General features: G+C 44.6%; 1 protein-coding gene across 18 annotated transcripts in view; it reads right to left on the bottom strand.

The window, feature by feature from the left end:
- LOC147028199 (histone-lysine N-methyltransferase 2C-like) overlaps positions 1–25,699 on the bottom strand; it is a 275,536-nt gene that overhangs the window by 44,008 nt on the left and 205,829 nt on the right. For 17 of the 18 annotated variants that reach the window (XM_085878349.1, XM_085878353.1, XM_085878348.1 and 14 more), the window contains 6 exons: positions 24,330–24,447; positions 19,467–19,681; positions 13,175–13,248; positions 12,876–13,058; positions 7,754–10,027; positions 7,395–7,613 (listed from right to left, as the gene is read on the bottom strand). In XM_085878349.1, coding sequence (XP_085734475.1) covers positions 7,395–7,613; positions 7,754–10,027; positions 12,876–13,058; positions 13,175–13,248; positions 19,467–19,681; positions 24,330–24,447 — 3,083 coding nt within the window. The remainder of the gene's footprint in view (positions 1–7,394; positions 7,614–7,753; positions 10,028–12,875; positions 13,059–13,174; positions 13,249–19,466; positions 19,682–24,329; positions 24,448–25,699) is intronic. The other variant, XM_085878356.1, reaches the window with a different exon arrangement.

The raw sequence follows: 25,699 nt of genomic DNA, 5'->3' as shown, positions 1-25,699 counted from the left end.
AAAAAAATGTTTCTATCAGGTAATGCCAAGCTTTTTGTATTAATTAAATGCTGTACATATGAGATGAATGGGAAACATGTCCAGGAAAACATTCACAAATTAGAAGGGGACTCGGTAGAGGGCATACCTCTGCCACGCAATGCCTGATCCACAAGAACGTATCAGGCCCAACACATTTTTGAAATATGCCATATATCGTTTTTGACCCGATCTCTCATTGGTGAAGAATCACTGAAAAAATTATCGGATTTGGATCTTCACCAAAATTGAATAAATTCTCCCTTGTCACATACCCAAAGTGTCCAAAAGACCATCCAAAAGTTTTGAGATATCAGGCTATATATTGTTTTGGGCCCAATCTCTCAGGTCAAGTATGGGAGCATGCGCTGGAGCAGCACGTCGCTGCGTCCACTTTCTGCCGGTACTCTAGGGGCCTCCATCTGGCCATCCCCAAGGCAGATGCCTTGCCCATCCCCATCTCCTTGAGATGCTGATCAACCTGCGACAACCACAAAGCACTTGGTCGGCCCATTGGCCTCCTCCATTCACGAGGTCCCTTGCTGAGAGAATCTGGTGAGCAGGATCAGGGTCAGGAAAATGAGCTACGTGTCCAAACAGCCCCAGCTGATGCTAAAGGACTATGCAGGTAACAAATCTCATTTGAGCCTCTCTCAGCAACCGCTCGTTGGACACAAAGTCCGACCAACGATCGCCAAGGATTCTCCGAAGGGACCTGCTACCAAAGGAATGAAGTCGCCATCTCAGATCGCTGGTCAGAGTTGAAGTCTCACATCCGGAGAGCAAGATTGGAAGCACCAAGGACCTGAAGACTTGGACTTTCATCCTCCTGCACAGGTACCGAAAATGCCACACTCCATGATCCAGTGAATCCATGACTCCCCAGGCCTGACCCAGACGTCTATTGACCTCTGGCTCACAGCCAGCACAGACATGAATATCACTGCCAAGGTCACTGAATCTCTCCATGACCTCAACATCCTCACTACAAACAGGTACAGACAGGACAGCAGCATCAAAGATGCCATTGAAAGCCTGGCTCTTAGTTTTGACCCAGGAAACCCGTAATCCCAGTGGCCCTGACTCCTCATTCAGCACCTCGAGGGCCCGCAAAAGGATATCTAAAGTCTCCACAAAAATGACTGCATCATCTGCGAAATCAAGGTCCGAGATCTTGCCATTCCCAAACGATGCACCGCAGCTTGATCTCTCCGACATCTCCCCAGAATCCAGTCCATACAAGCACTGACAAGTGTGGGGGCCACTACACACCCCTGACAAATTCCAGTAAAAACTGGAAGTAAGTCAGAGATGGTATCACGACATCTCTCAGCACTCTCAGTACCAGAGTATAGTTCAGATATCAGATTAATCAGAGTTGGTGGCACCACACGAAGACCAAGAATCCTCCAGAGGGCATCCTGGTTCGCTGAATTGAATGCTTTGCATTGATCAACATAGGCTGCAAGCAACTCCAACAGAGGCTGCAAGCAGCTCCAACAGAGGCTGCAAGCAGCTCCAACAGAGGCTGCAAGCAGCTCTAAAAGAGGCTGCTGCAAGCAGCTCCAACAGAGGCTGCTGCAAGCAGCTCCAACAGAGGCTGCTGCAAGCAGCTCCAACAGAGGCTGCTGCAAGCAGCTCCAACAGAGGCTGCTGCAAGCAGCTGCAACAGAGGCTGCTGCAAGCAGCTCCAACAGAGGCTGCTGCAAGCAGCTCCAACAGAGGCTGCTGCAAGCAGCTCCAACAGAGGCTGCTGCAAGCAGCAACATAGGCTGCCAAACTCTCGTCTGCATTTGATGAGGACCCGAAGGGCAAGGATACCGTCAATCATTGACCTCTTTGGTGTAAAGCCTGACTGCTCTAGATGCTGGTGCTCAAGCAGATGGTGGCGAACCCAATCAATAGTTATCCGAACAAAGACCTTGCCTGGCACCGAGAGCAGCGTCACCCCTCAGTAGTTGTTGCAGTTTTGGCGATCACCCTTCCCTTTCCAGACAGGGACAACAAGGCCCCTCTTCCAGTCAGTTGGGATGATGCCTGTGTTCCAGGCAGAGCACAGAACTGCATGCAATGACATGAGTGCAGCATTTCCACCAGCCTTGAGAAGTTCAGCATGGATGCCACAAATCCCAGGAGCTTCACCCCATTTCAACTAGTTCACCGCAGTTTGTTTCTCCACAAATGAAGGTGGATTACAGTTGATTGGAGGGTCAGCAATGGGGATAGTAACACCCCTGACATCCAACTCAATAGCTGGTGGAGCAGCCTGTTACAGCCGCTCAAAGTAACTGGCCAAGCAGGTCTTCACCTCGGACTCCTCTGTCAAGAGCCCACCACCGTCCGCTCAAACTGCAGTACAATGAGGGAGGAGCTTGGAAGAACGCAATGCGCGATTTCCCCTGTAAGGACGACAAGAATAACTTGAACACAGGTGATGCTCCACTCCCTCATAGATTCCTCACACATAGGCCTCCTTGTCCACCCTCAGTGCAAGTACAGTTTTAGGCCTCAACTCCTTGAACAGCTCAGCTCTGCCAATAAGCCTGCCCCTGCGACTCTGCTGAAATGTATCCAGTGTCCCTTGAGAGACAAAATTCTTCCTCGCCCTTCGGTGAGTTCCAAGACATCCACCGGTAACATCAAGGATGGTGGTCTTGAAGGCACTCCACAACTCTTCAGGATTCCGCAAAGCACCCAGACCCCCCAAATCCCCACTCAGCCTGTTCACAAACTCCTCAGCTACCCTCTCATCCTTGAACTTATCAACATACAGTTGAGGCTGAGATAGTTCTATTCTCACAGATTGAAGCTGCAACTTCAGAGTTGCTACCACAAGCCTGTGGTCGGTATTGAGGAACTAAGCACTCTGGTAGACCCTGCAGTTCTGGATCATCCACCAGCGATCATCAATGAACACATGGTCAGTCTCCTTTGCTACACCACCAGTGATGGAATACCAAGTCCAGTGATGAGCCTGTGGGCGCTGAAGCCATGAACCAGCCACCCTAAATCCATAATTTCTTGCAAAGTCAAGGAACTTAGTGCAATTCTGGTTCACAGATCCACAGGGGCCAACACATGTCTCATAACCATCCCTATCAGTTTCAGTCGATGCATTGAAATCCAACACTAGAAGAGTATCTCGTCTGGGGCAGCGATCAACCACAGACTCGAGCGTGGCGTAGAATCTCTTTCACGGTGAGATCCCTCGCCTCAATCGGCGCATACACAGAGACCAGGGAAACCACACCCAATGAGTGATGAATCTTTAGTCTCATAATACGCTCATTGACTGGTGTTACCATAATTATCATTGGAGTCAGTTTATTGGACACAGCTACAGCAACTCCTTGGGCATGGTAACCACAGAGTGACCAGACCAATAGTAGGTGTAACCACCCACCATGATCTCATCACTATCCGGTGTCCGAACCTCAGAGAGTGCTGCAATACCGATGTTCAAACGCTTAAGCTCAGATGATAACTGAGACAGGTGATAATTCTCTCTTCGGGAGAGGACATGCCAGGCACCCCATTCAAAGGGACCGCCTCAGGATAACCCAAGGAGACTGCCGTCTGATGGACGACACCTCATTCTAAACGGTAAGGTTACTCCGTGGTTTTCCTTCTATCATCAAAGAGTAGGGGTCCCGAAGGCTTTTCCCCAATCCCGCTATTTGGTGAGTTGCCCTGCGAAGGGCATCTGCATAAGAGGTACTCCCACGGAATGGGTTTTTTTTTATTTTTCTTCGCATTTTTCTTGTGTTTTGCGGAGTGAAGGGTTTTACGGTGGTCGGAGTGCAAATCCTGCCACCAACCTCTGAAAAGAAGTAACCCAACTGCAGGAGGACGCTCACAGACACAGTTGGGCACGAGATATGGATGGCTGTTGGCTCACAAGGAGCTCCTCCACCCTATCTCTCAATGGTGAAGAATCACTTAAAAAAATTCTCATAAGCGGATCCGGATCGTCACCAAAATCTAATCAGTTCATCCTTGTCACACACCCACCCCGTCTACAAAATTTCATTTGAATCAGTCCACAATTTTTTGAGATATCCTGCACACAGACAGACAAAAAACAAACAAACAAACAAACAAAGACAGAAAGGGTTGAAAACATAACCTGCTTCACCTTTGGTGGCAGAGGTAACGAGAACGGCACTCGGTAGAGCGCATACCTCTACCAAGCTGAACAGTTTATGTTTTGTATTTCACCGATAGGCCGGATCCTGATCCAGATCTTCACCAAAATCGTATCGATTCTTCCTTGTCGCATACCCAACCTGTCCATTAAGTTTTATATGACTGTCCCCAACCTTTTGAGATATCGTGCTATATATCGTTTTTGGCTCCATCTCTCAATGTTCATAGTTGGAGAATTTTAGCAAATTGTATTGACCATCTGTGAAAAAATTGCTTACCAAAATATTTCTTCACTAACGTATTCATCTAGGTGTCTACTAACACCTATCGATTAGTGCAAACCCAAATCCGTATGGAAAATTCTGGGGAGCCAATCAAAGTTCGGGTGCTCAGAGGGCTTGCGCGAAAAAAATCGGAAAAATTAACTTTTACCAATATTGACTTGTGGGATGTCTAAATAGGGGGTTTTTAGGGTGCTGAATTGGTTCCAACCATTAGATTTGAGGAAAAATGAATCCTTGGCCGTAAAATATTGATATGATACATTTTTAGATATTTCAGACTGTGTTTTGCGGTAATTTGGCTCAATTGATTCAGATTGTTCAAATTGTGCTGAAACCAGCATACATTTTTGAAACCACTGCTATATTGTTGGTTATACTTGTGCTCATGCTCAGTAGAATTCTCTGTGTTAGCTGACGTTGGCTAAGAGCTTTTAGCTATAAAATTATTGTGTACCGGACTCAATAGAAGTTGAATATATTCAACGTAGAGTGGACCTATTAATGTTAAAACTCATCACTGTATGTATGTTCTGTCTGTTTTGTGTCAAAATTTCATGTCATGTCTGTTGTTTACAAAAAAACGTCTTATTTTTTAGGACAGTATGGACAAGGATGTGACTGAACCTGGCTTGAGGTGTTTCATCTGTGGTGGTTCTGGGATTGAAAAGCATACGCTCTCAAAAGTCTCCAATAAAGGCCACCCACGGATCTTATCACATTCTGAGCTTGTGTGTGATGCGGCGTTGATCGGGAGACTGAATGAGGACTGGAACAACGGAGAAGACATCAAGTTGAGATACCATATGGATTGTAAAACAGAGTTGTACAGTCGTGCGAGAAGTATATCCACTGCAACTGAAACAGGTAATCGTAAGTTTTCGATGCCACACGGGACAAGAAGACTCTGGTGTCCTTCTCAACTGGGTTCAGCAGCACTCCCGAAGACCAAGTCAACGCTGATGAAGCAGAAGAAGTTGGCAGAGCCATACAGGCTAAGATGGATGGGAAAACTGTTGTGGATTCAATGGCAACCAAACACAAGGTCAAATCACTTGCAAGCCTCAGATCTGGACCCAAAGTCAATGGCGAGAAGATGGTCATTGACTCACTGAAGCTATTCAACCGCCTCATTGTCATCAGTGAGCATGAAGTCAAGACCAAAGAAGCTCTGCGCTTTGAGTTGACGCCAAAACCGATGTCTCTGCTTGACAAAAATCAAAAGTTGCGAAAGCAATTGCCTCCGGATAACGGTGGTCTTTGACGGATATGGCAGCTCCACCAAGGACCATGACCACTTGAGACGAACAAAGAATGCATGCTGTGACATCCAGATTCGTCTGGATCTCATAATCATCATTGCAAGAGAAAAGTTCCTCGATAACAAGAACAACAAAGCCTAGCTCGTTCTGCTCCTTGCTGAGACATTTAGTAGGAATGGAATCAGTGTACAGCAATGCTCCGATGATGCCGACACCTCCATCATCCGCGCAGCTCTAGATGAGGCAAGAGAGTCCCCTGTCGAGGTGAGGGATGAGGACACAGACGTCCTGGTTATGCTGATTCATCATGTTGCAGACCATCCGATCTTCCTCACGACAGCCAAAGAAACATCTTACGATGTCGGAAGGATCCGGGAGGCCCTCCCAGAGATATACCGGAGGTATCTCATCTTCTTTCACAGCTTCTCTGGCTGCGATAGAGTCTGCAATTTTTGGGTTTAGCAAACCAACTTTGCTAAGCAAGCTCTGCAAGACTGATGAAGCAGAGAGGGCAATGGACATGTTTATGGACATCTGAGCTGAGAAAGGTGATATCATTAAAGCGGGCTGTGATCTTTTCATGCTCATGTTCCATGGGAAATCCTCCAAAGACTTGGAAGACGTGAGATTCGACATCTTCAGCAAGCGAGCTGCTACTGGGAGCATAAAACCTGAGAAACTCCCCCTGACAACAGGAGCTGCAGCACAGCACTCTCTCCGAGCTTACCTCCAGACTAGAGACTGGCTGATGCAGCAAAGTCCATCGTTGGATGCCCGGGACTATGGATGGCAACCCACTGAGCAAAGATATGCACAAGTCCCTTCTACAGACCCCATTGCACCAGACTACCTCCTGACATTTGCCAGCTGCAACTGTGCGGGGGACTGCAGCTCACTCAGGTGCTGCTGTAAAAAGTAAGGAGTCAAGTGTATTTCTGCTTGCGGCATCTGTCATGGTAACTCTTGCCTGAACATAAAGCAGCTGGATGACAAGAGGAGTGAGGAAGACACTGGGGAGCTTGATGAATAAGGTTGTAAAAGCTGACGACGCAACATTTCCATTGAGCACAGTTCTCTTAAAATGTCAATAAAATACATTTTATATGATCAAGGAGTGTTTTTTTTCTCAAAAATAATGGTTGGAATCAATTCAGCACCCCAAAAAACCCCTAGTTAGACATCCCACAAGTCAATATTGGCAAAAGTTAATTTTCCGATTTTTTTCGCGCAGGCCCTCTGAGCACCCGAACTTTGATTGGCTCCCCAGAATTTTCCACAAGGATTTGGGTTTGCACTAATTGATAGGTGTTAGTAGACACCAAGATGAATACGTTAGTGAATAAATTTTTTGGTAAGCAATTTTTTTCACAGATGGTCAATACAATTTGCTAAAATTCCCTAACTATGAAGAATCACTTAAAAATTATAGCATCCAGATCTGGATCTTCACCAAAATCAAGTCAATTCAGCCCTGTCACACACACAAACTGTCCACCAAATTTCATCCGAATCCATCTCCAACTTTTTAAGATATCCTGCTCACAGACAAACGGACAGATAGTGGTGAAAACATAACCTCCGTCCACCTTTGGTGGCGGAGATAATGATGTGTCCAAGGTAATTTTAGCATTTCTACATCAAACAGCAATAAGTGCTGAATAAAGAAGCTTGAATGTCCTCAATGTACCACAGGAGATGGCGTCCAGCCACCTATGGCCTGTGTATATGGTGGTGGAGGCTTGCTGGGAGGCATTTCCATTGGTTGGCCCTGCTCAGGCATTGGCCAGTGACATGCTGGTAACTCGCCGCTTGCTCCACCATCCCCGACTTGATCTTGGGCTGCTTTCTCCTGGCTCAAAGCTTTCCTTTTCTGCTGCCGAATCAGCATCTCGCGCAGTCTTTGCTTCTGCGTAAAGCCAAAAACAAAAATAAAAGAAGCAATGCAACAATATCCTTCTAATTTTAAAACTCTGGCACTTCAAAGTTTAGCTAGCAGAGCATGATGCTGACAAAACACCATAATGGTTCTAAAACCCCGGCACATACCTGCTTCTGTTTCTCAAGTTCGGCCTCCTGGTTAACAGGAAGTTCAGGAGTGCCCATCATTCCAGAAACATCCTTGGTCTGAGGAGCATTAACAAATGGCCCGCCGTGAGCAACTGTAGGTATTGCCTTGGTGGAGCCACCAACTCCAGACATTTGAGAACCAACACCCTCCTTAAACTGGGGTTGCAAAGCCATTCTTGTTTGGTCACCATTTCCGCTACCAATTCCCACTGAAAACGGAGCCTGTTGTCCGTCCTTGCTTGGCCCAGAGAGATGGCTAACAGAAGAAGCCTGTCTCATTCCAATCTGTGCCAAAGCAGGACCTGGCATACGCGAAGCTTGGAAAAAGGCCTCTGGTTTGTGGGAAAACCCTTCAGGCTTGGGTTTGGATGATGGTGATGGTGGTGGAAGAGGAAAGTGTGTGAGACGGGGCACTAGATCTTTCGGTCGAATGCTGCTTGGTGATGACATGGCATCCATGGTCTGTGGTGACTGGGGGGCTGAATCAGAGCAAGGTCTTGGAGTGCCTGGTCGCAACTGATAGCTTAGGTATGGTGGGGGATTAGTTGAGGCTAGTGAAGGTGAACGAGGTGGCACTGGATGTGGAGTTCCAGGGTGTTTAGCATAGGGATCAAAAGCAGGAGGTCCAGGCATATCTAGGTGAGGAGATGTACCTGGGGAGTGCCTTGTTCCTGCTGATGGCTGTGTGTACTGCTCAGATGGTGGACATTTCATCGATGTATGTGGTAAAGAGCCATCAGAATGTTGACCATGAATTGTCTGTTGTTGACCAGTGCCTCTAGTACCTTGCATAGAAAAAATATCAGTTGAACCAGGTCGAGACAAGTGCTGAGAATGGACCAGCAACTCAGCCGATGGAGGCCTGGGCAGAAGCTGTTGCATGTGCTCTGCTGTGGTTGGCCGGGGAGTCAACGGCTGTTCACTGTACGGGTCTGTGGAAAGTGGTCGAGGTGTGCGAGGTTGCTGGGCATATGGATCATTGGAAAGAGGGCTATGAACAAGAGAAGGCTGGTTGCTAGCATCACCTTGTCTCATTATTTGAAAGGTCCGCTCTCCAGATGCCTGGGCAGTCCGAGGTGAACCTGGTGTCGGAGGGGTGATTCTAGGAGGCAGAGGTGTCTTGAAAACTTCATGCACTTCTGCCTTATTTCCAGCATGTCCTTGCCATGCAGCCAATGGGTCGGGCGGGATCTTGCAAAGCCCTGCTGCAGTGACCCCGATACCAGACGTTGTGGGCTGCCGCTTGTAAGGGTCATCAGCAGCTCTGCCTTCTGGAGTGCAAGATTTTCCAAACATATCGATACCCGAATGTCTCATAACTGGCGTTCTTCTTTGTGAACCATCACAGCCATGCACAGGCCTTGGTGTGCCAGGCATTCGGCTGTATGGATCATCATTTACAGCCTGGGACTTTGGTGGAACTTGAACCCTCATGTACATATCTGCTGTGCCCTGAGGACAAGGAGTCAGTGGTTGAGAGGTATATGGGTCATAGGGTGCTGCAGCTTGAACTTTCTGTTTCAGTCCTGAACTCGCAGGATCCCCAGAGAATGTTCCCAGTGACCTAGGCTTAACAAAGGAACCTCCAATTGGCCCCTGGCTAGGATACATCTCCCCATGACAGTCTCCGTGATTCAAAGGCCGGGGGGTGCCTGGCATCCTGGCATATATGTCAAGAGGTGAGGTTGGCCGGGAGCAACCAGGTGACTGAGCAGGAGAAGGAGGATTTGTTCGTGATGGTGCGGGTGCGTGCGGTTTTGCAAACACATCTTCGATGCCTCCTGGCGTCCCAGGAGTCTTGGCTCGACCTAATGTCGAAGATGTTGGAGAACCTTGAGTTGATGGGCTTCTTGGCACTCTTCCATCACTGTCTGGATCAACAGTGACCCGTGCTGGACTTAACATTATATGCCCATCTTTGTTGGGTTGGTGACTACCCTCTGGTGAGTGAAGGACTGGTTGGCAGCGAAGACCCAGTAGCTGCTGCTGTACCTGAGGAGGCCCATCTGTAGATTGGACAATGGGTGTTTGCTGAGCAGAAGACAGAGCCTGGGAGGTAGAAAACGTTTTCTGTGCTGGCGGGTCTTGTATACTTGAGCACTCTGCTTGCTGAGTTCTGGTGACTTCCTCGCACAGTGGTGTACTTGTGGGGTCCTGTCCACTCGTTTGCCTTTGTAGTTGCTCTTGTTTCGCCATCTCCAGCCGATGAGTTGCTTCCAACTTCGCCTGCTGTTTGCTCTGAAGCCGCATTTGCTTCAGGCAAGGTGAGAGAAAGAGATCACTTTGCTGACACAAACAAAAAAAAATAATTCTGAAACAGGTGAAGAGTTAAACCCTTTGGATATGTACAACATCTTTACAAAATTGTAAAAAAAAAATCTTGATAAGCTTTTCAAGTTAATTTTTTTTTATTGGAACTTATACAAGTCTCAAGAAATTGTGCTTAATGATTTTTTTCTGCCGCTTTAGACCTTATTTAGAGGTACCAGCACGTGCTTTATCAGCAGATGATGATCTTATTTTGTGACATGAAAGCAAAACCATCAATTCTGGTTTTGGAAAATAATGTGATATGAATGCATCGGCCTTTTTAACTTCAATGTGCAGGAGTAATTCTTCATCTCTACGAGTGTGAGAAGAGGGGGGGAGGGAATGTAACATGAAAAGGAGGATGGGGTGGTCATTGGAGGAGAAAAAGGCAGTTGAGGAGTAAGACAAAAGAGGTAGCTAAGAGGTTGTGAGAGGAGGGGAGGGAAGTGGAATGTAAAGAGAAGTGGGGGAGGCAGTGGAGTGAGTGGGGGGTGGGGTGGGGTGGGATCAAAAATTCTGCTTGTTTGTGAAGTTAATACGTAAATAGATTATGGACTTTGTCTTAAAAAAATCCCATAAGCGCATTTCTGAGTTTATTGTATGACTACATTTCAGGAGTGTCTTTTGTCCAGAGAATGTTTTATCGCATCGCGAAGTGGGATTTCAAAAAAGTTGGTGGGATGACATTTTTAAAAGCTTATTGTGAAAAGCAGTTTAAAAATCCACAAAAATTAACTTGTATAGTAGTTTGGAGAACCACAAACTCGAGCAACTGACTGGTGGGCAACTATCAGGGGTGCCTCTTTTCGGTGGATTTACCCCCCAGTGCAAGTCGGGGGCCAAATAGTCCCCATTCTTCCCTGCTGCCCGGATTTGTCAGGACAGTGCGATCATGGTCAGAGTGCCAATCATTCCCCACGGACTGGTCCTGTCCATGTCCGTGTCCAAGTCTGAGTCCGTGTCCGAGTCCGACTCTCTCTCTCTCGACTTTGTGAAGGCGGGGGCACACAATCCTGGATGTGGGGGATCTCTGGGTTGTTCCTGGGAGATCTATCGTCTGTCTCCGTGTCACATACTACTACTACTATTCCTACCACTACATCTACTACTACTACCACCACTACTACTACTGACTAGTGAGACAAGCTCATGCAGGTACGAAGATTCAACCTCAGAGTGGTCAGGGTGCTCCATGGTCTTGGACTATACAGGTAACATCAATCAAATGTTAAACACCATTGGAAAGGAAGGGGTGTGAGGAGAGAGGGAAGGAGTTTGGGGTGGGAGGGGGAGAAAGATACCCAAAGGAAACCAAGATAAAAACGAAGTGGTCTCGCTATCTACTGGAAGGAGTTAAGCACACCATATAACCAATCCACTTCTTCCCTCCTTCCCCAACTCCTCACTCCTCTTCGAGGGCATTTTACACCTCAGTGCCTGACATCTGTCCAGGATGAAGACTACTCTGGGGTCAAAACGGTGAACCTTAGCCTTCCTTGTCAATTTGCTATGGTTTGTGGTACCTTTTAAAACTCGAAAATACTTTTATGTCATGCAGCTAATTCGAACGAGATGTATCGATGCATACCGACTTTCGTACAATACAGTGCAAATAAAGCCCAATCCAAACAAACTTCGTTATTCTTTCGGGGATTTCTAAAGCCAACGCTCATTAAATACAAATCAAATCAGGTCTAAGTGCATCAAGGAAAGCTTATTGAGTGCTTCAAATGTTTGAGGTTGTCACGAGGATGCCGGTAAAGGATGTGCGGAGAGGCATCACTTACATAATCATTCAGGAGCGCACACTGCACGTTAACTATCAATATTGTTAGCGCAGACCCTGCTCCCTTTTTCCAATCATTTACTCTAATTACATGCTCAAAATATGTGTACACACACACACACTAACAAGTACATATCCAAAGAATTTTTTCTCCTTTTTATTAAAAAAAAAAAAAAAATCACATTCAACGATGTTTAAAAAAACAAAAATGAAAAATATGAAAAAAAAAAGTCAGTCACTCTCAAAAGTGAAGCGAGTTCAAAGACAGAAAGTAACAGCACAACAAAAAACAGGTAAACAAATGTTTGAAATGAACACAAAACAACATACATATAAAAAGTCCACCATTGAAATGGAGGGAGATGAGAGCAACTATAGCAAAGTGAAAGATAATGGGGATAAAATTCCATGATCGAATCAGGCCAAATTGTATCCAGGGATGCAGGACAGCAGGAAAACTCCATCGTTAAGGAAAAATTGGGTATAAGAGCCAAAACAAAACAAAACAAACAAAAAAACACAATTACTCTCAATTCAAGGAGCTTTGATAATATTAACGACCAAATCTTTCCTCCAAACATGGTGTCTACTTTTTGTTCCTTTACATCTTGTCTGTGTCTGCAGAAAAAAAAATAATGATTAAAAAAATGCATCTTTACCACGTCGTTATGTTACCCCCTCAAGTTAGAGAAGATTCGGAGGGGAAAACCAAACTTTTTGCACAACTTGCTAGGCTCTCAAGGAATTCCGAATGACTGCGCACACCATGAAACTGCCACCAAATAGTGGATCTTCTTTGGGATTTATGTAAGAAAAAAAATTTAATGGTTCGTAACCATTTGTGGCGTTGCTCAACCCCCTGGTCAATTCGCCTCCTAATATGGTGGAACAGACAGGGTGCAGTGCCTGCAAGAGACGTGCCTGCATCCCTGTGTGTTAGCTGTTGAAAGCGGCTCCAAGTGGGAGCTTCGAAAATGGGGTTCTCTCACTGCTATGGTCACCAACCTGCCTCTGCCTCCAATCGTGCTCCTGCTCTACCTCTCTCAGCCTCTGGCCCTCCTTGACATGCTGATCTGGTGTAATCTGCATGCCGGTCTCTGGCCACTCAGCCGGACGCCGTGGCACCACTTCACCAACTTTTTGCGCTTTGCTGATCCGCAGCACTGCCCGGTTGTCTCTGGCCTTTTGCTGGAATGAAGGACACGTCGTGACAAGTAACCCTGCCCACACATCTACACCAAAGAGTTGCCACAATTACAAATACAGCGATTGTTATCGGGTAAAGGTTTTACTCAACAACTTACCAAGAAAGGAGCCTTCTCTGTTGAGCTTGCTTTCCGCCACAGCTTGGCAATTTGCTTGGCCCGTGTTGGCCAGTCTAAAACGATAGCAAGATGAAGTGCAAGGCAGTTTGTTTCAGCTTTGGAACTGCCACTCCTAAACTTAGTACATCCTTATGAAGTAATCACTGATCATATATCGATGACATGATATAAAGTGGATGGCTTTCTTGTGCATTCGCCAACAATGCACAATAACAGAAAAACAAGCAAACGGAATGAGCACACTCGAGTTCTTCAAGCACAGGAAAGTTTGAAAAAAAAAGCTGTCGATAAGAAATAGAACTGCAGTTGTTCCAAGAAACCTCCGAAAAAATAGTGTTTGGAAGCACATCTTGTGCTGATGGCCGTCACTTACGTTAACACTCTTGACTTGCATGTAATTACCTTGGCGAGAGGAGTGAGATAATTTTTTTTACTCTGTCTACATATCTGGCAGTGAAACAACATTGAAAACCATTCCAAACAGCAAACTTACTGTTTTAGCGACGTCATAAAGGACACAAACAACAGGCACTTGTAACTTGTTAAATAAGGTGGTGTAAAAGACGCCACATCAATGGCAGTAAACTTATGCAAAAAATTATTTCTACAACCTTTAAAATCTTTATTTTATTTCAATTGAATTATATAGAGGACACAAATCGCCTTTTTTGTATTTTCAAAAACATTTCGTTTAGCAGGATGTGGCCAAAATAATACGGCATTTTTACATCATCTCAACCAATCAAGTTTGCCGCTAGCAGATCAAATTTGGCAGATCAGCCCGGGCAGCACTGCTGATTGATGACCAGAGTGTCCCAAACTGATCAACATGGTACGAGCTGTACCAGGTGGGCAATGGCTCAAGAGTGAGATTTGGAGAGGTAGTTTGAATGTGGTATCAATTGGGGGGGGGGGGGGGAATAGAGGAGTTGAGGTGGTGGAGATGATGCAGAGAATGAGGATGGAAGTGTTGTGTGTGCAGGAGACCAAATAGAAAGGAGACAAGGTGAGCAGGTTGTTAGAAGGATACAAGCTGTTGCATGTGGGTGGGGATGGAAGGAGTAATGGCATGGGAATAATAGTATCGAAAGAGATCAGCAAGCAGATGGTCGATGTGGAAAGATGGGAGGGACGGATAGTTATAGAATGGGTGGTCATACAAGGGTAAATGGTTTGTGTTATAGAATGGGTGCTCATACAAGGGTAAATGGTTTGTGTTATAGAATGGGTGCTCATACAAGGGTAAATGGTTTGTGTTATGTCAGTATAAGGGCCACAAATGGGAAAGACTGGGGCAGAGAAGCAGGAATTCAGGGACGCACTGGAGAGGATGATGGAAATGGTTGAGCTTGACGTGATGCTGTTCATTCGAGGAGACTTTAGCGTGCATGTAGGAGTAGTGGAGCCAGGTGAAGAGGAATGCATTGGTAAATTTGGTTGGGGGAATGAGGAATAGAGAGGGACAATAGCTGGTAGAGCTGGTGGTGAGGAATGGAATGGCCACAGATGATTCATTCTTTCAAAAGCAGAAAAGCCCAAACATAACCCATAGGAGTGGACATCATAAAAGAGAACTGGATTTTGTGGTGGTAAGGAAGCTGCAGTTGTGGAGGATTAAGCATTGTAAGGCAGCGGTGAGAGAGCATGTTACCACCCAGCATCAGCCTGTGGTGTTTGTGGTACAGATTGAGAAAAGGAGGAAGGTTAAAAGCAGGGGTCGGAAGATTATTCGGTGGGGGAAGTGTAGGGGAAACGTCGTCATTGAATACAAGGCGAGGTTGAGGGCGAGGGTAGAGCAACTTAGCGAAGATGCAGAAGGTTTGGAGGAGTGGAAGAAGTCCAGAGAGGCACTCAGGGAAATTTTGTGTGAAAGGACATCAGGAAAGGGTGCATTGTCAAGGGCTAGAAACCAGGTATGGTGGACGGAGGAGGTAGTGAAGGCGGTTGGTGAAAAGAAGGAGGTTTGGAAAAGGATGGAGAAGATCAAGGATAAGGAGAGGCAGCTGGATGTGGGGTTGCTACACCTGTATGCGCAGAAGCAGAAAGCAGGAAGGAGAGCTGTGGATAAGGCAAGGGATGATATGGAAGAGGAGATGTACAACAAGTTAGAAGAGGATGGTGGGAGGAAGATTGATACATAAATTGGCTCGTGACAGGGATGAGGATGGTAAGGACATGAAGGGGGAGGCGGTAATTAAGGATGGTGGTAGGAGGCTAGTGGCAGAGAGGTCGGCAGTATTGAAGGTGTGGGAAGGGTATTTCAAAGAGCTGTTGAACTGGAAAGGAAGCAATGGCGAGCTGGAGCTACTGTACCGTGTAGAGGGGAAAGCGGAGATCACAGAAGAGGAAGTGCGGATGGCAATGAAGAGTCGGAAGAAGGGAAGAGCACCAAACATTGATGAGGTGTGTACAGAGATGATAATTGCAGCGGAAGGAGTCAAAATCAGTTGGACAAAAAGGCTGTTGAACATGTGTATGAGAGGGTTAAATTCGAGAGGAGTGAAGAACAGGATTAATTGTACTGATATTGAAGGGGAATGGTGATGCTCAAGATTCAGGGAAGTACGGGGGCATTATGCTACCAAGTCATATAATGAAGGCGCTGGAGAGGATTCTGGATGGGAGGATAAGAAAGAGGGTGGAGATGGAGTTCGGAAAAGAGCAGCAGGGGTTTCGAAAGGGTAGGGGTATGACAGATGGAACGTTCACGCTGAGACTGCTGGTGGAGAAGAGGTTGGAGGTGCAAGGTGAGATAGCATTGGGATTTGTGGACCTGGAGAAGGCCTACAACACTGTCCGGCGAGAGATGGTGATGGCGACACTCAGATGGATGGGAGTACTGGAAGCAGAAGTTAGGTTGGTGGAAGGGATGTACAAGGGAACAAAGGGAAGAATGAATAATTTTGGTTGGTCCTGGGATGTCTGAGGAGTTCAGCATGAACATTAGTTTGTGGCAGGGAAGCGCTCTCAGCCCACTCACGTTTATCATGGTGATGGTGCTGATGACCAGGAAGATGAGTTTGGGGTAGTATGGGGAGGATGCTATATGTGGTCGATCTGGCTGTTGTGGTGGAGAGTAGGTGGGACATGCAAGAAGTACTGGGGGGAGTGGAAGGAGGCATTTGGGAAGCATTGGTTGAAGATTAGTGTGGAGAAGACTGAGGTGATGTGGGTCGGGCAGAAGAGAAAATAGATGAAGATCAGGTTAGAGGGGAAGGAGATCAGGCAGGGAAATAGGTTTGAGTATCTGGGAGGAACAGTGACCGGGGATGGCAAGTCTGAGGCAGAGGTGCGGAGGAGCATTCAGGTGGGTGTGAATGCGTGGAGGAGGATGGAGGGAGTAATGGCAGACGAAGATATCAAGAAAATTGAAAGGGAAGGGTCTGATGTCATGTGTAACCTTTATGGTCTGGAGACGGTGGCACTGACAGAGACAACAACAACAAAGGCTGCAGGTTTGTGAGAACAACTGGGTCAGGAGTATCATGGGAGTAAATAGAAGGAGGATGGATGAACTGAGGGAGGAGATTGGTATGCAGATGAGTTTGACAGGGAGATTGGTGAAATGCCGGCTGAGAATGGTTGGACACTTGGTGTGGATGGGGAAAGAGAGAATGGCAAAGAGAGCGGATAGGTTGAGTAAAGAAGGTAGGAGGAAAAGAGGGAGACCGCGGTTGAGATGGGAGGAATGTGTGTGAGGAGGGATATCCGTAAGGTAGGGGTGGTTGGAGAGTGGAGAGAGTTGTCTGAGGACAGAGGGGGGCTGGAGGAGTATCGTGATCAAGGCAGGGCAGAAGCTTGGTGCCATCAGATCTCACCCCTTAAAAAGGGAAGAGAAGAAAAAGACCCCACCCATGTCCTTTTTTTTTCTCTCAAGACTGCACTGGGGTAAGGATTTCTATCATCTCTCTGGTTTATGGGTGCTTTTCCTGCATTAACAACCGTGTGTGTGTGTGTGTATATGTGTGTGTGTGTGTGTGTGTGTGTGTGTGTGTGTGTGTGTGTGTGTGTGTGTATGTATGTGTGTGTGTGTGTGTGTGTGTGTGTGTGTGTGTGTGTGTGTGTGTGTGTGTGTGTGTGTGTGTGTGTGTGTGTGTGTGTGTGTGTGTGTGTGTGTGTGTGTGTGTACAAGTGAGTTGCATTGATTGAGGAATGTTAATTACTTTGGTGCAGTGCTGTGACGATTATGTCTTGCCATCGAGCTAGGCGTGATCCATCAGCGTTCTAGCCAGTCTCAGTTTGTGAAGGAAAAAAAGTAGCACTCAACGAGTACCAAGTAATCTCCATTCATTATAATCTGCTTAGCCAAGGGTTATGGTTTTAATGTGTCTACAAACATTTATCGAATCATAAGTACAAGGTTTCAGGATGGAGAGTGAGAGAGTGAGAGAGTGAGAGAGTGAGAGAGTGAGAGAGTGAGAGAGTGAGAGAGAGCGAGAGAGACAGAGACACATGAGTTGAGTTGAGTGAGAGATCGGGGTAGGAGAGAGAGAGCGAGAGCGAGAGAGAGAGGCAGGGAGAGAAAGGCAGAGAGAGAGAGAGGTAGAGAGAGGCAGAGAGAGAGAGAGGCAGAAAGAGAGAGGCAGAGAGAAAGAGAGGCAGAGAGAAAGAGAGAGAGAGAGAGAGAGAGAGAGGCAGAGAGAGAGGCAGAGAGAGAGGCAGAGAGAGAGGCAGAGAGAGAGGCAGAGAGAGAGGCAGAGAGAGAGAGAGAGAGAGAGAGAGAGAGAGAGAGAGAGAGAGAGAGAGAGAGAGAGAGCGAGAGAGAGAGAGAGAGGGAGAGAGAGAGAGAGAGGCAGAGAGAGAGGCAGAGAGAGAGAGGCAGAGAGAGAGGCAGAGAGAGAGAGGCAGAGAGAGAGAGGCAGAGAGAGAGAGGCAGAGAGAGAGACAGAGAGAGAGAGAGAGAGAGAGAGAGAGAGAGAGAGAGAGAGAGAGAGAGAGAGAGAGAGAGAGAGAGAGAGAGAGAGAGAGAGAGAGAGAGAGAGAGAGAGAGAGACAGACAGAGAGAGAGAGAGAGAGAGAGAGAGAGAGAGAGAGAGAGAGAGAGAGAGAGAGAGAGAGAGAGAGAGAGAGAGAGAGAGAGAGAGAGAGAGAGAGAGAGAGAGAGAGAGAGAGAGAGAGAGAGAGAGAGAGAGAGAGAGAGAGAGAGAGAGAGAGAGAGAGAGAGAGAGAGACACACACATGAGTTGAGTTGAGTTGAAGGAGAGATCGGGGTAGGAGAGAGAGCGAAAGAGAGCGAGAGCGAGAGTGAGAGAGACAGACACACAGAGACATATAAGTTGAGTTGAGTGAGAGATCGGGGTAGGAGAACGAGAGAGAGAGAAAGAGAAAGAGAAAGAGAAAGAGAAAGAGAAAGAGAAAGAGAAAGAGAAAGAGAAAGAGAAAGAGAAAGAGAAAGAGAAAGAGAAAGAGAAAGAGAAAGAGAAAGAGAAAGAGAAAGAGAAAGAGAAAGAGAAAGAGAAAGAGAAAGAGAAAGAGAAAGAGAGAGAGAGAGAGAGAGAGAGAGAGAGAGAGAGAGAGAGAGAGAGAGAGAGAGAGAGAGAGAGAGAGAGAGAGAGAGAGAGAGAGAGAGAGAGAGAGAGAGAGAGAGAGAGAGAGAGAGACAGAGAGAGAGAGAGAGAGAGAGAGACAGACAGAGACAGACAGACAGACAGACAGAGAGAGACAGAGAGAGACAGAGAGAGACAGAGAGAGACAGAGAGGTTAAGTCTTACAATTCTTCTTGCATCTAAATTTACTTCCAACTCATATTTTATTTGGGCCAATCAAAAGCAAACTGTTGATATATAGAGGTCACCAGGTCAGTTGTCAGGGCATTCCGGGTGGTGGCGCTACAAGCACAACCATCACTCAATTATTGTTATTGCTGCTGCTGCTGTTGCTGTCATTATTCTATAGCCTTCGCGTGCTGTCAATTCCCGTAACTTCCCCATTAACAAAATCTCGGAAACTTGATCCGTGATTTAATGCCGAGATGAGATGGTCCACGGAGCACCTGGGCCTTATTATCATCACGCACGAAAACACACTTTTTTATCATATAAATGTGGCAGAATTCAAAGACGTTGTCCTTATATTCCAATTAGTCATCAGATTTTACTCGATTATGACAACGCCTTGTTTTGTGGTGGCAGTGGTGCTGGAAAATCAATCATCTATCCAATCCAATTTTTGCTGCCAATGTGTTTCATGTGTTTTTTGCAACAAATCAAAATCAAACATTGACAATAAATCAGTGATAAGTGTCAAAGCAGTGGGAGCTGCACTCCCAGACCTGGAAACTCGGCCTTCAAGTTGGGGAAGTTAATGTTGGCATAAAGCACTGGAGAGGTAGTTGCCAACTGCCCTAGCTGCTCGTCCTTCTCCCACTTGAGGATGTTGCGCTGGTTGTAGGAGAGTCCATCGCTCTCGGCTTCTGTAGGTATTGGTAACGCAGCGGTCCATGAGCCCGGTGTGGTGGGACACGAGCCAAAGGGAGGCACCTTGCTCCTGTCAATGGAATATGATGCAGTTATAACATAATAAATATACCATCAGAGATGGGGAATCCCCCGCCATTGAAAAATAATTGAAATCGGATAAGCGGTTTTCCATTTATTACAAAAAACATTTTTTTCAAGATGGCCGCCCCAGTCGGCCATCTTGGATCCGGCCACACCCAAAATCAATAGGGTTCTTCCTTTTCAGGTGGTACATGTGTGACTCAAATTTCAAATCGATATGGCGAAAAAACATTTTTTTTTCAAGATGGCCGCCCCAGTCAGCGATCTTGGATCCGGCCACGCCCTAAATCAATAAGGTATTTCCTTTTCAGGTGGTACATGTGTGACCCAAATTTCAAATCGATATGGCGAACAGTTTATGAGTTATCGCACTCACAGCTATAAATGTTGACGCCCGGACGGACAGCCGGACGAGCTGGGTGACAACAATATACCCCTTCCGCCACGCGGCGGGGGATAAAAACCTTGTACAGGCTTTTGATAAACAATAGCAGGAACAACAGGGCTGAAATCCAATTTCTGGAGAAATAACAACCATGATTATAGTAGCTGGAGTTGTGAGCAACTGTAAAGACTTCCAAGCAGTAACACAAGAGTTGAAAGAAGGAATCCTGAAACATCTTCAATTTAAGGTTGTTTTTTTTTTTAACCAAAAAATTGCAAATCTATAAAAATCTGTTTTTGATGTCAAAATACAAATCAGTGTCTCGGTTGCTGTCGGTGGAGAAATAGAACAAGAGATGGCATCAACAGGACATCGATCAGAGTATGCAAACCGCCGCGGGAAAAGAGAAGCTTACTTTCCAGGCATGAACCCTTCATCGGAGCAAAAAAGGAACATTCTTGGTGTTAACTCCACTATTTTTGCTCCAACGAAGGGTTTACATCCAAAACATCAGCTTCTCTGTTTCTACAGCGGTTAGCATGCCTAGCAACGTTCTGTTGATTACATCTGCTTTCCAAACCGTATTACTGGCTGTGGACATATTCTGTGCAAAGTTCTGAATGTTAATTGCAGCACTAAGTTAATACCCATTACTGTTAAGGACTTAGGTTTCACCCTGTGGTTATGGAATCACTTAGCAATGTACTGCTGCTTATAATGATGGCAATAAAAACAACAACAACAATTATATTAGGGTTGGTTCGTTGGGATAATTTCTTGGAAAAGGTTTGAATTTCGAGATGCAAACACAATGGGAATAAAATACACCTGAGTGGGTTTGACGGTCAGCTCGGATACAAAAAGTGATGCAATTGAGTGTTAATTAACCTTATCGACTACGGGAAGTGAAAACAGAATTCCAATTGAATTTAAAATAAACACGTGAGGCCGCTTGAAGCAAAAATCTCCATATTCTCGGAATCATTACCAACATCATTATACAATTTTCAAACCAGCGTTTATGGCCATGAAATAAATACTCCAAGTGTGTGCATTTAATGGCTGTATCCAGGACAGAGCTGGACCCCCAATAAAAAGGACCCTCGGGCCACCGAGAAGCTCAATCACTCGCTGCCTGCACGTCTGCGTGGTGCCACATGACCAACCAGCTCGCCATCGGATGAAATGTCCTAACAAAATCTTAAAAACTCCGCTTTTTATCGGAATTATTTCAGATACTTGTAGAGTACATCCCCAAAACATCTAAAATATAAACATTAATCTCACATGCACTACGAATAAGCAGTCCCTCAGGAGGACAGGTTACGAAGTGAAGCAGTGAACGGAAAGCATGTGGTGTCCCTTCCAGAGTCTCATGGTTATTTGAATTGAATATATTTTTCTCATGAAAAATGCGTTTCTGAGCGGATTTGCATGAAAATTATCTTCATTCAACGTGTAGCTGCACCAGAAGGTTCCAAAAGTGAAAACAGAAATCAACTAGAACTTAAGACAGCCTCGTTATATGGCATGGAAACGGATGGAAGCCCATGGAAGCTTCCCCTCACTGCAATGCATTCCACACAGACCGAGGATATAAACATTAAATTTTCACAAAACTTGATGCAACTGAGTGTTAATCAACCTTCGCGACGATGAAAAGTGAAAACAGAATTTAAATTGAACTTGAAATAACCGCGCGAAGCCGTGTTGAAGTCAGCGGACCTCGTGTTGCCCAATAAACAAGGCCAGACACACACAGGTAATGAGAAACTAGTTGGTCGAATTAAATCTTCTCAATAATCCCTATGAAACCCATTATGCATTATAGCCGTCCGATGCTTTCCTATAGGCCATTCGACCAATCGGTCATTTTGCACTTCATGACCCTGTAACCTTGACCCCGAGGCAAAAATGCAAAAAAGGGCTCAAGACGATCTCAAAGAGAGCAACTAGTATTATCATCGTGTCAGGTTATAACTCAATCGGCCGAGACGTCCAGGAGGAGATAGAAAAATAAAAATTGTTGACAGACGGACGGACAGACAGACAGACAGACAGGCAGGTAGGCAGGCAGGCAGGCAGGTGGACGGATCTGAGGACATCGAACAGTTATATTAGGTCAGCGAGCTGACCAAACAAGAAAAAGAGCAATCAGAAATTGCAAACCCTCGTCAGGACTTCTTTTGAGTGGTGTACTTTTGTTGGCTTTCAGGTAAATCCAATATGGCTGCCAAAACATGTGATCTGATCTATGATGTCTTTTGTGTGACTCTTTTGCTCCTCATGGATAGGCGGTCATTTGTGTAAAGTTTCGCCTCGATCTTTACAGCCGTTTCAGAGAAGATTTTTGAAGGTTTAAAAAAAAAAATATATATATATATATATATATGGCTGACGAATCACGTGACCGATGACGTCATCAATTTTTTTTTTCTGTGGACCATTTTATCCCTGGATGACCATCAAAAATTTTTATACTGATCGGATGTGGCGTTCCAGATATGCAATTATGATGTCATAACGAGGGCATCTATGACGTCAAAAATAAAAATCACACTTATTCCCCATGAGGAGTACTCGCTATGTGCCAAGTTTCAAATTTTTCCTTGGTGCAGTTTCAGAGATACAGAGGTCCAAAATTTTTCCGTTTTTCCAATATGGCTGCTACACCACGTGACCTATGACATCATAATTATCATTGTAACATTCTACATGAGTAGTCGAACCAATAGTGAAAATTTTGTCTCAATTCGACAGGCGGTTGTGGAGAAAAACGCGAAAGTTCTGTGCGGACAAACCGACAGACAAGACAGACAAACAAACCAATGGACCCAAATGCAATACCCTCTCCGAATCCTTCAGCGAGGGGAACAAGAAAGAGCAAGGAGATTGCAGACCCTCACCATGACTTGTTTTGTGTGGTGTATTTTGTGCGGCAAATAAATGGAAGGATGTACTTCATGAAAGGTCGTTGATTGCAAATGAAAGGTCTAAATGGTTGAGTTGTAAATGTGTAAATGTGAAAGGTCTGAAAAGTTGTAAATGTCAAATGGTCTGAAGGTCTAAAGGTCAAAAGGTCCACAAAGGCTGAAATGGGTATAAAGGGTCAAAATGGGTATAAAAGGTCGAAATAATCTGAAGTGTCGAAAGAGTTTAAAGGGTGTAATTTAAGGTCGAATGGGTCGGAATTATCTGAAGGGTTCTAAAGGGTCTTAAAATGTCTAAAAGGGTCAAAAGGTCAAAGGGGGCAACAGGGTATTAAAAGGTCTGAAAGGCATCAATGTCTAAAGGTCTAAAGGGTAGAAAGGAGTCTAAGGATCTTTGGGATTCTAAAGGGTCAAAGAGGATATAAATGGTGTTGGAGGTATAAGGGTTCTAAAGGGTGTAATGAGGTCGATAGGGGGTCAACATGGTCTTCGGGTTCCAAAAGGGTATTCGGGTTCTTCACGGTCAATTGTAATTAATACATCCACTCAAGTTCTGTGTGAACAAACACACAAACAGACAGAGAGAGACAAACAAACAAACAAACAAACGGACCCAAATACAATACCTTCTCCTCTGGCGAATGTAGTAATTAAAATTGAGCTTGCAAGGAGCATGGTAGTGATAAAAACCAATTGTGAGAAATGAATAAAATGAGGCTGATATTATGGAGTTTGAAAAGTAAAACAGAACAATGTGCAATAAACGTGTCACAGACTTGCAAAAACAAAGTAACTTTTTATGTTAACAAGCTCAAATGAGCTCAGATCCTCGTCCTCTTAATGATGACGTCATAAAAACGAATATGACGACATTGTGATGAATCAGGTTTGCGATAAATTATCTGTGCTAATGCCCGGCTTGATTCCCGCAAACAAAATTCAAACAGCTTGCCTAGTTTCGGAGATAATGGTATAGGCGATTTCCATTAGCGGCGATATGACGTCAACTTTTTTTCTAGGAAGAATTTCCAAAATCGGAGATGGTTACTGCCTGCGCGTGGGCTTTCTGCATATACATGGCAAGTTTCACGAAGATCCGATGAAAACTCTGGGTTGTGAAACAAAAAAGTCCACAAGAAGATGAATAACAACAACGTGAGTAAGACTTAGAGATCCTCCACGAGGATCTAAAAATAAATGAACAAACACCTTGAAGGCATAACTTATCTGAAAAAGTTATCAAAGAAAGATTTCTCCACACAAGCACCTATAAAAAAAATAATCATAAATTGCCTCGTGTTTGTGTAATCACTCCTCACCTCAGAAACTCTGGAAAGGGACCCTGGGGCATCATGGGTAGCATGTCTGGCCGAGGAATGGCTGAAAACTGCGGCGGAAGTGGCATCGGTGGCATTCCTCTCGTCCTCTCCGATAAGCCTTAAAGCGAAGGTGATTTAAATAAATTTACACCAAATAAATCAACTGCATTCTTATCCTCTGTGACAAAACCCTGCCAAACGATTATACCGATTCAGCATATTAGCAGAATCAACTTGTGAAAACAAATATATGTATGTATATATATATATATATATATATATATATATATATATATATATATATATATATACATATACATATATATACATATACATATATATATATATATATATATATATATATATATATATATATATATATATATATATATACATATATATATATATATATATACATATATATATATATATATATATATATATATATATATATATATATATATATATATATATATATATATATATATATATATATATATATATATATATATATATATATATATATATATATATATATATATATATATATATATATATATATATATATATATATATATACATATATATATATATATACATATATATATATACATATATATATACATATATATATACATATACATATATATACATACATATATATATATACATATATATATATATACATATACATATATATACATACATATATATATACATACATATATATACATACATATATATACATATATATATACATACAGGGTGTCCCAAAAAAAATACAACTTTTCATCTGCAAAGAGGATGGTCATAACATATATTTTTAAAAAAGATATATGGCTGGATAGAAAGCTGAAAGGTTGAAGTTTATTGTATCAATGTCAAAATTGCCACCAAAATTTAAATTTTGGTATCGAATCGTCATTTTCATTTAGACCACATGTTCGATGTAGGCTCCACATTGTCCGATCACTGCCTGCAAACGCGTTGTCATGTTCTCCATCACTTTGGGAAACGTTTCCTGAGGAATGTTCTGGATTTCTCGGTGGATGTTTTCCTTTAGCTGATCAAGAGTTTGAGGCCGAGGGTTTCCAGAGATCCTGTCCTTGAGATATCTCCACAAGAAGAAGTCTGGAGGAGTAAGGTCAGGGGAATACGATGGCCACTCAACGTCTTCGTAGAGGGAGATAAAGCGGCCCTCAAAATGTTGGTTGAGAAAACGCCTTGTTTCCCTGGCTGTATGGGGGCGGTGCCCCATCCTGCTGGAACCACTGGGTTCTCATCTGGATCAGGTTGTTTCTCCTATGGGCCTGCGTACGTAGCTCAGGCAGATAGAATTCCTGAATCATTTCGCGATAGTTCCTCTGGTT

This window comes from Eptatretus burgeri, chromosome 4, assembly GCF_056783735.1.
Source record: "Eptatretus burgeri isolate ZD-2024b chromosome 4, Ebu_testis_v1, whole genome shotgun sequence".
Classification (NCBI taxonomy): Eukaryota; Metazoa; Chordata; class Myxini; order Myxiniformes; family Myxinidae; genus Eptatretus; species Eptatretus burgeri.
This window is presented reverse-complemented; position numbering and strand designations above follow the sequence as displayed.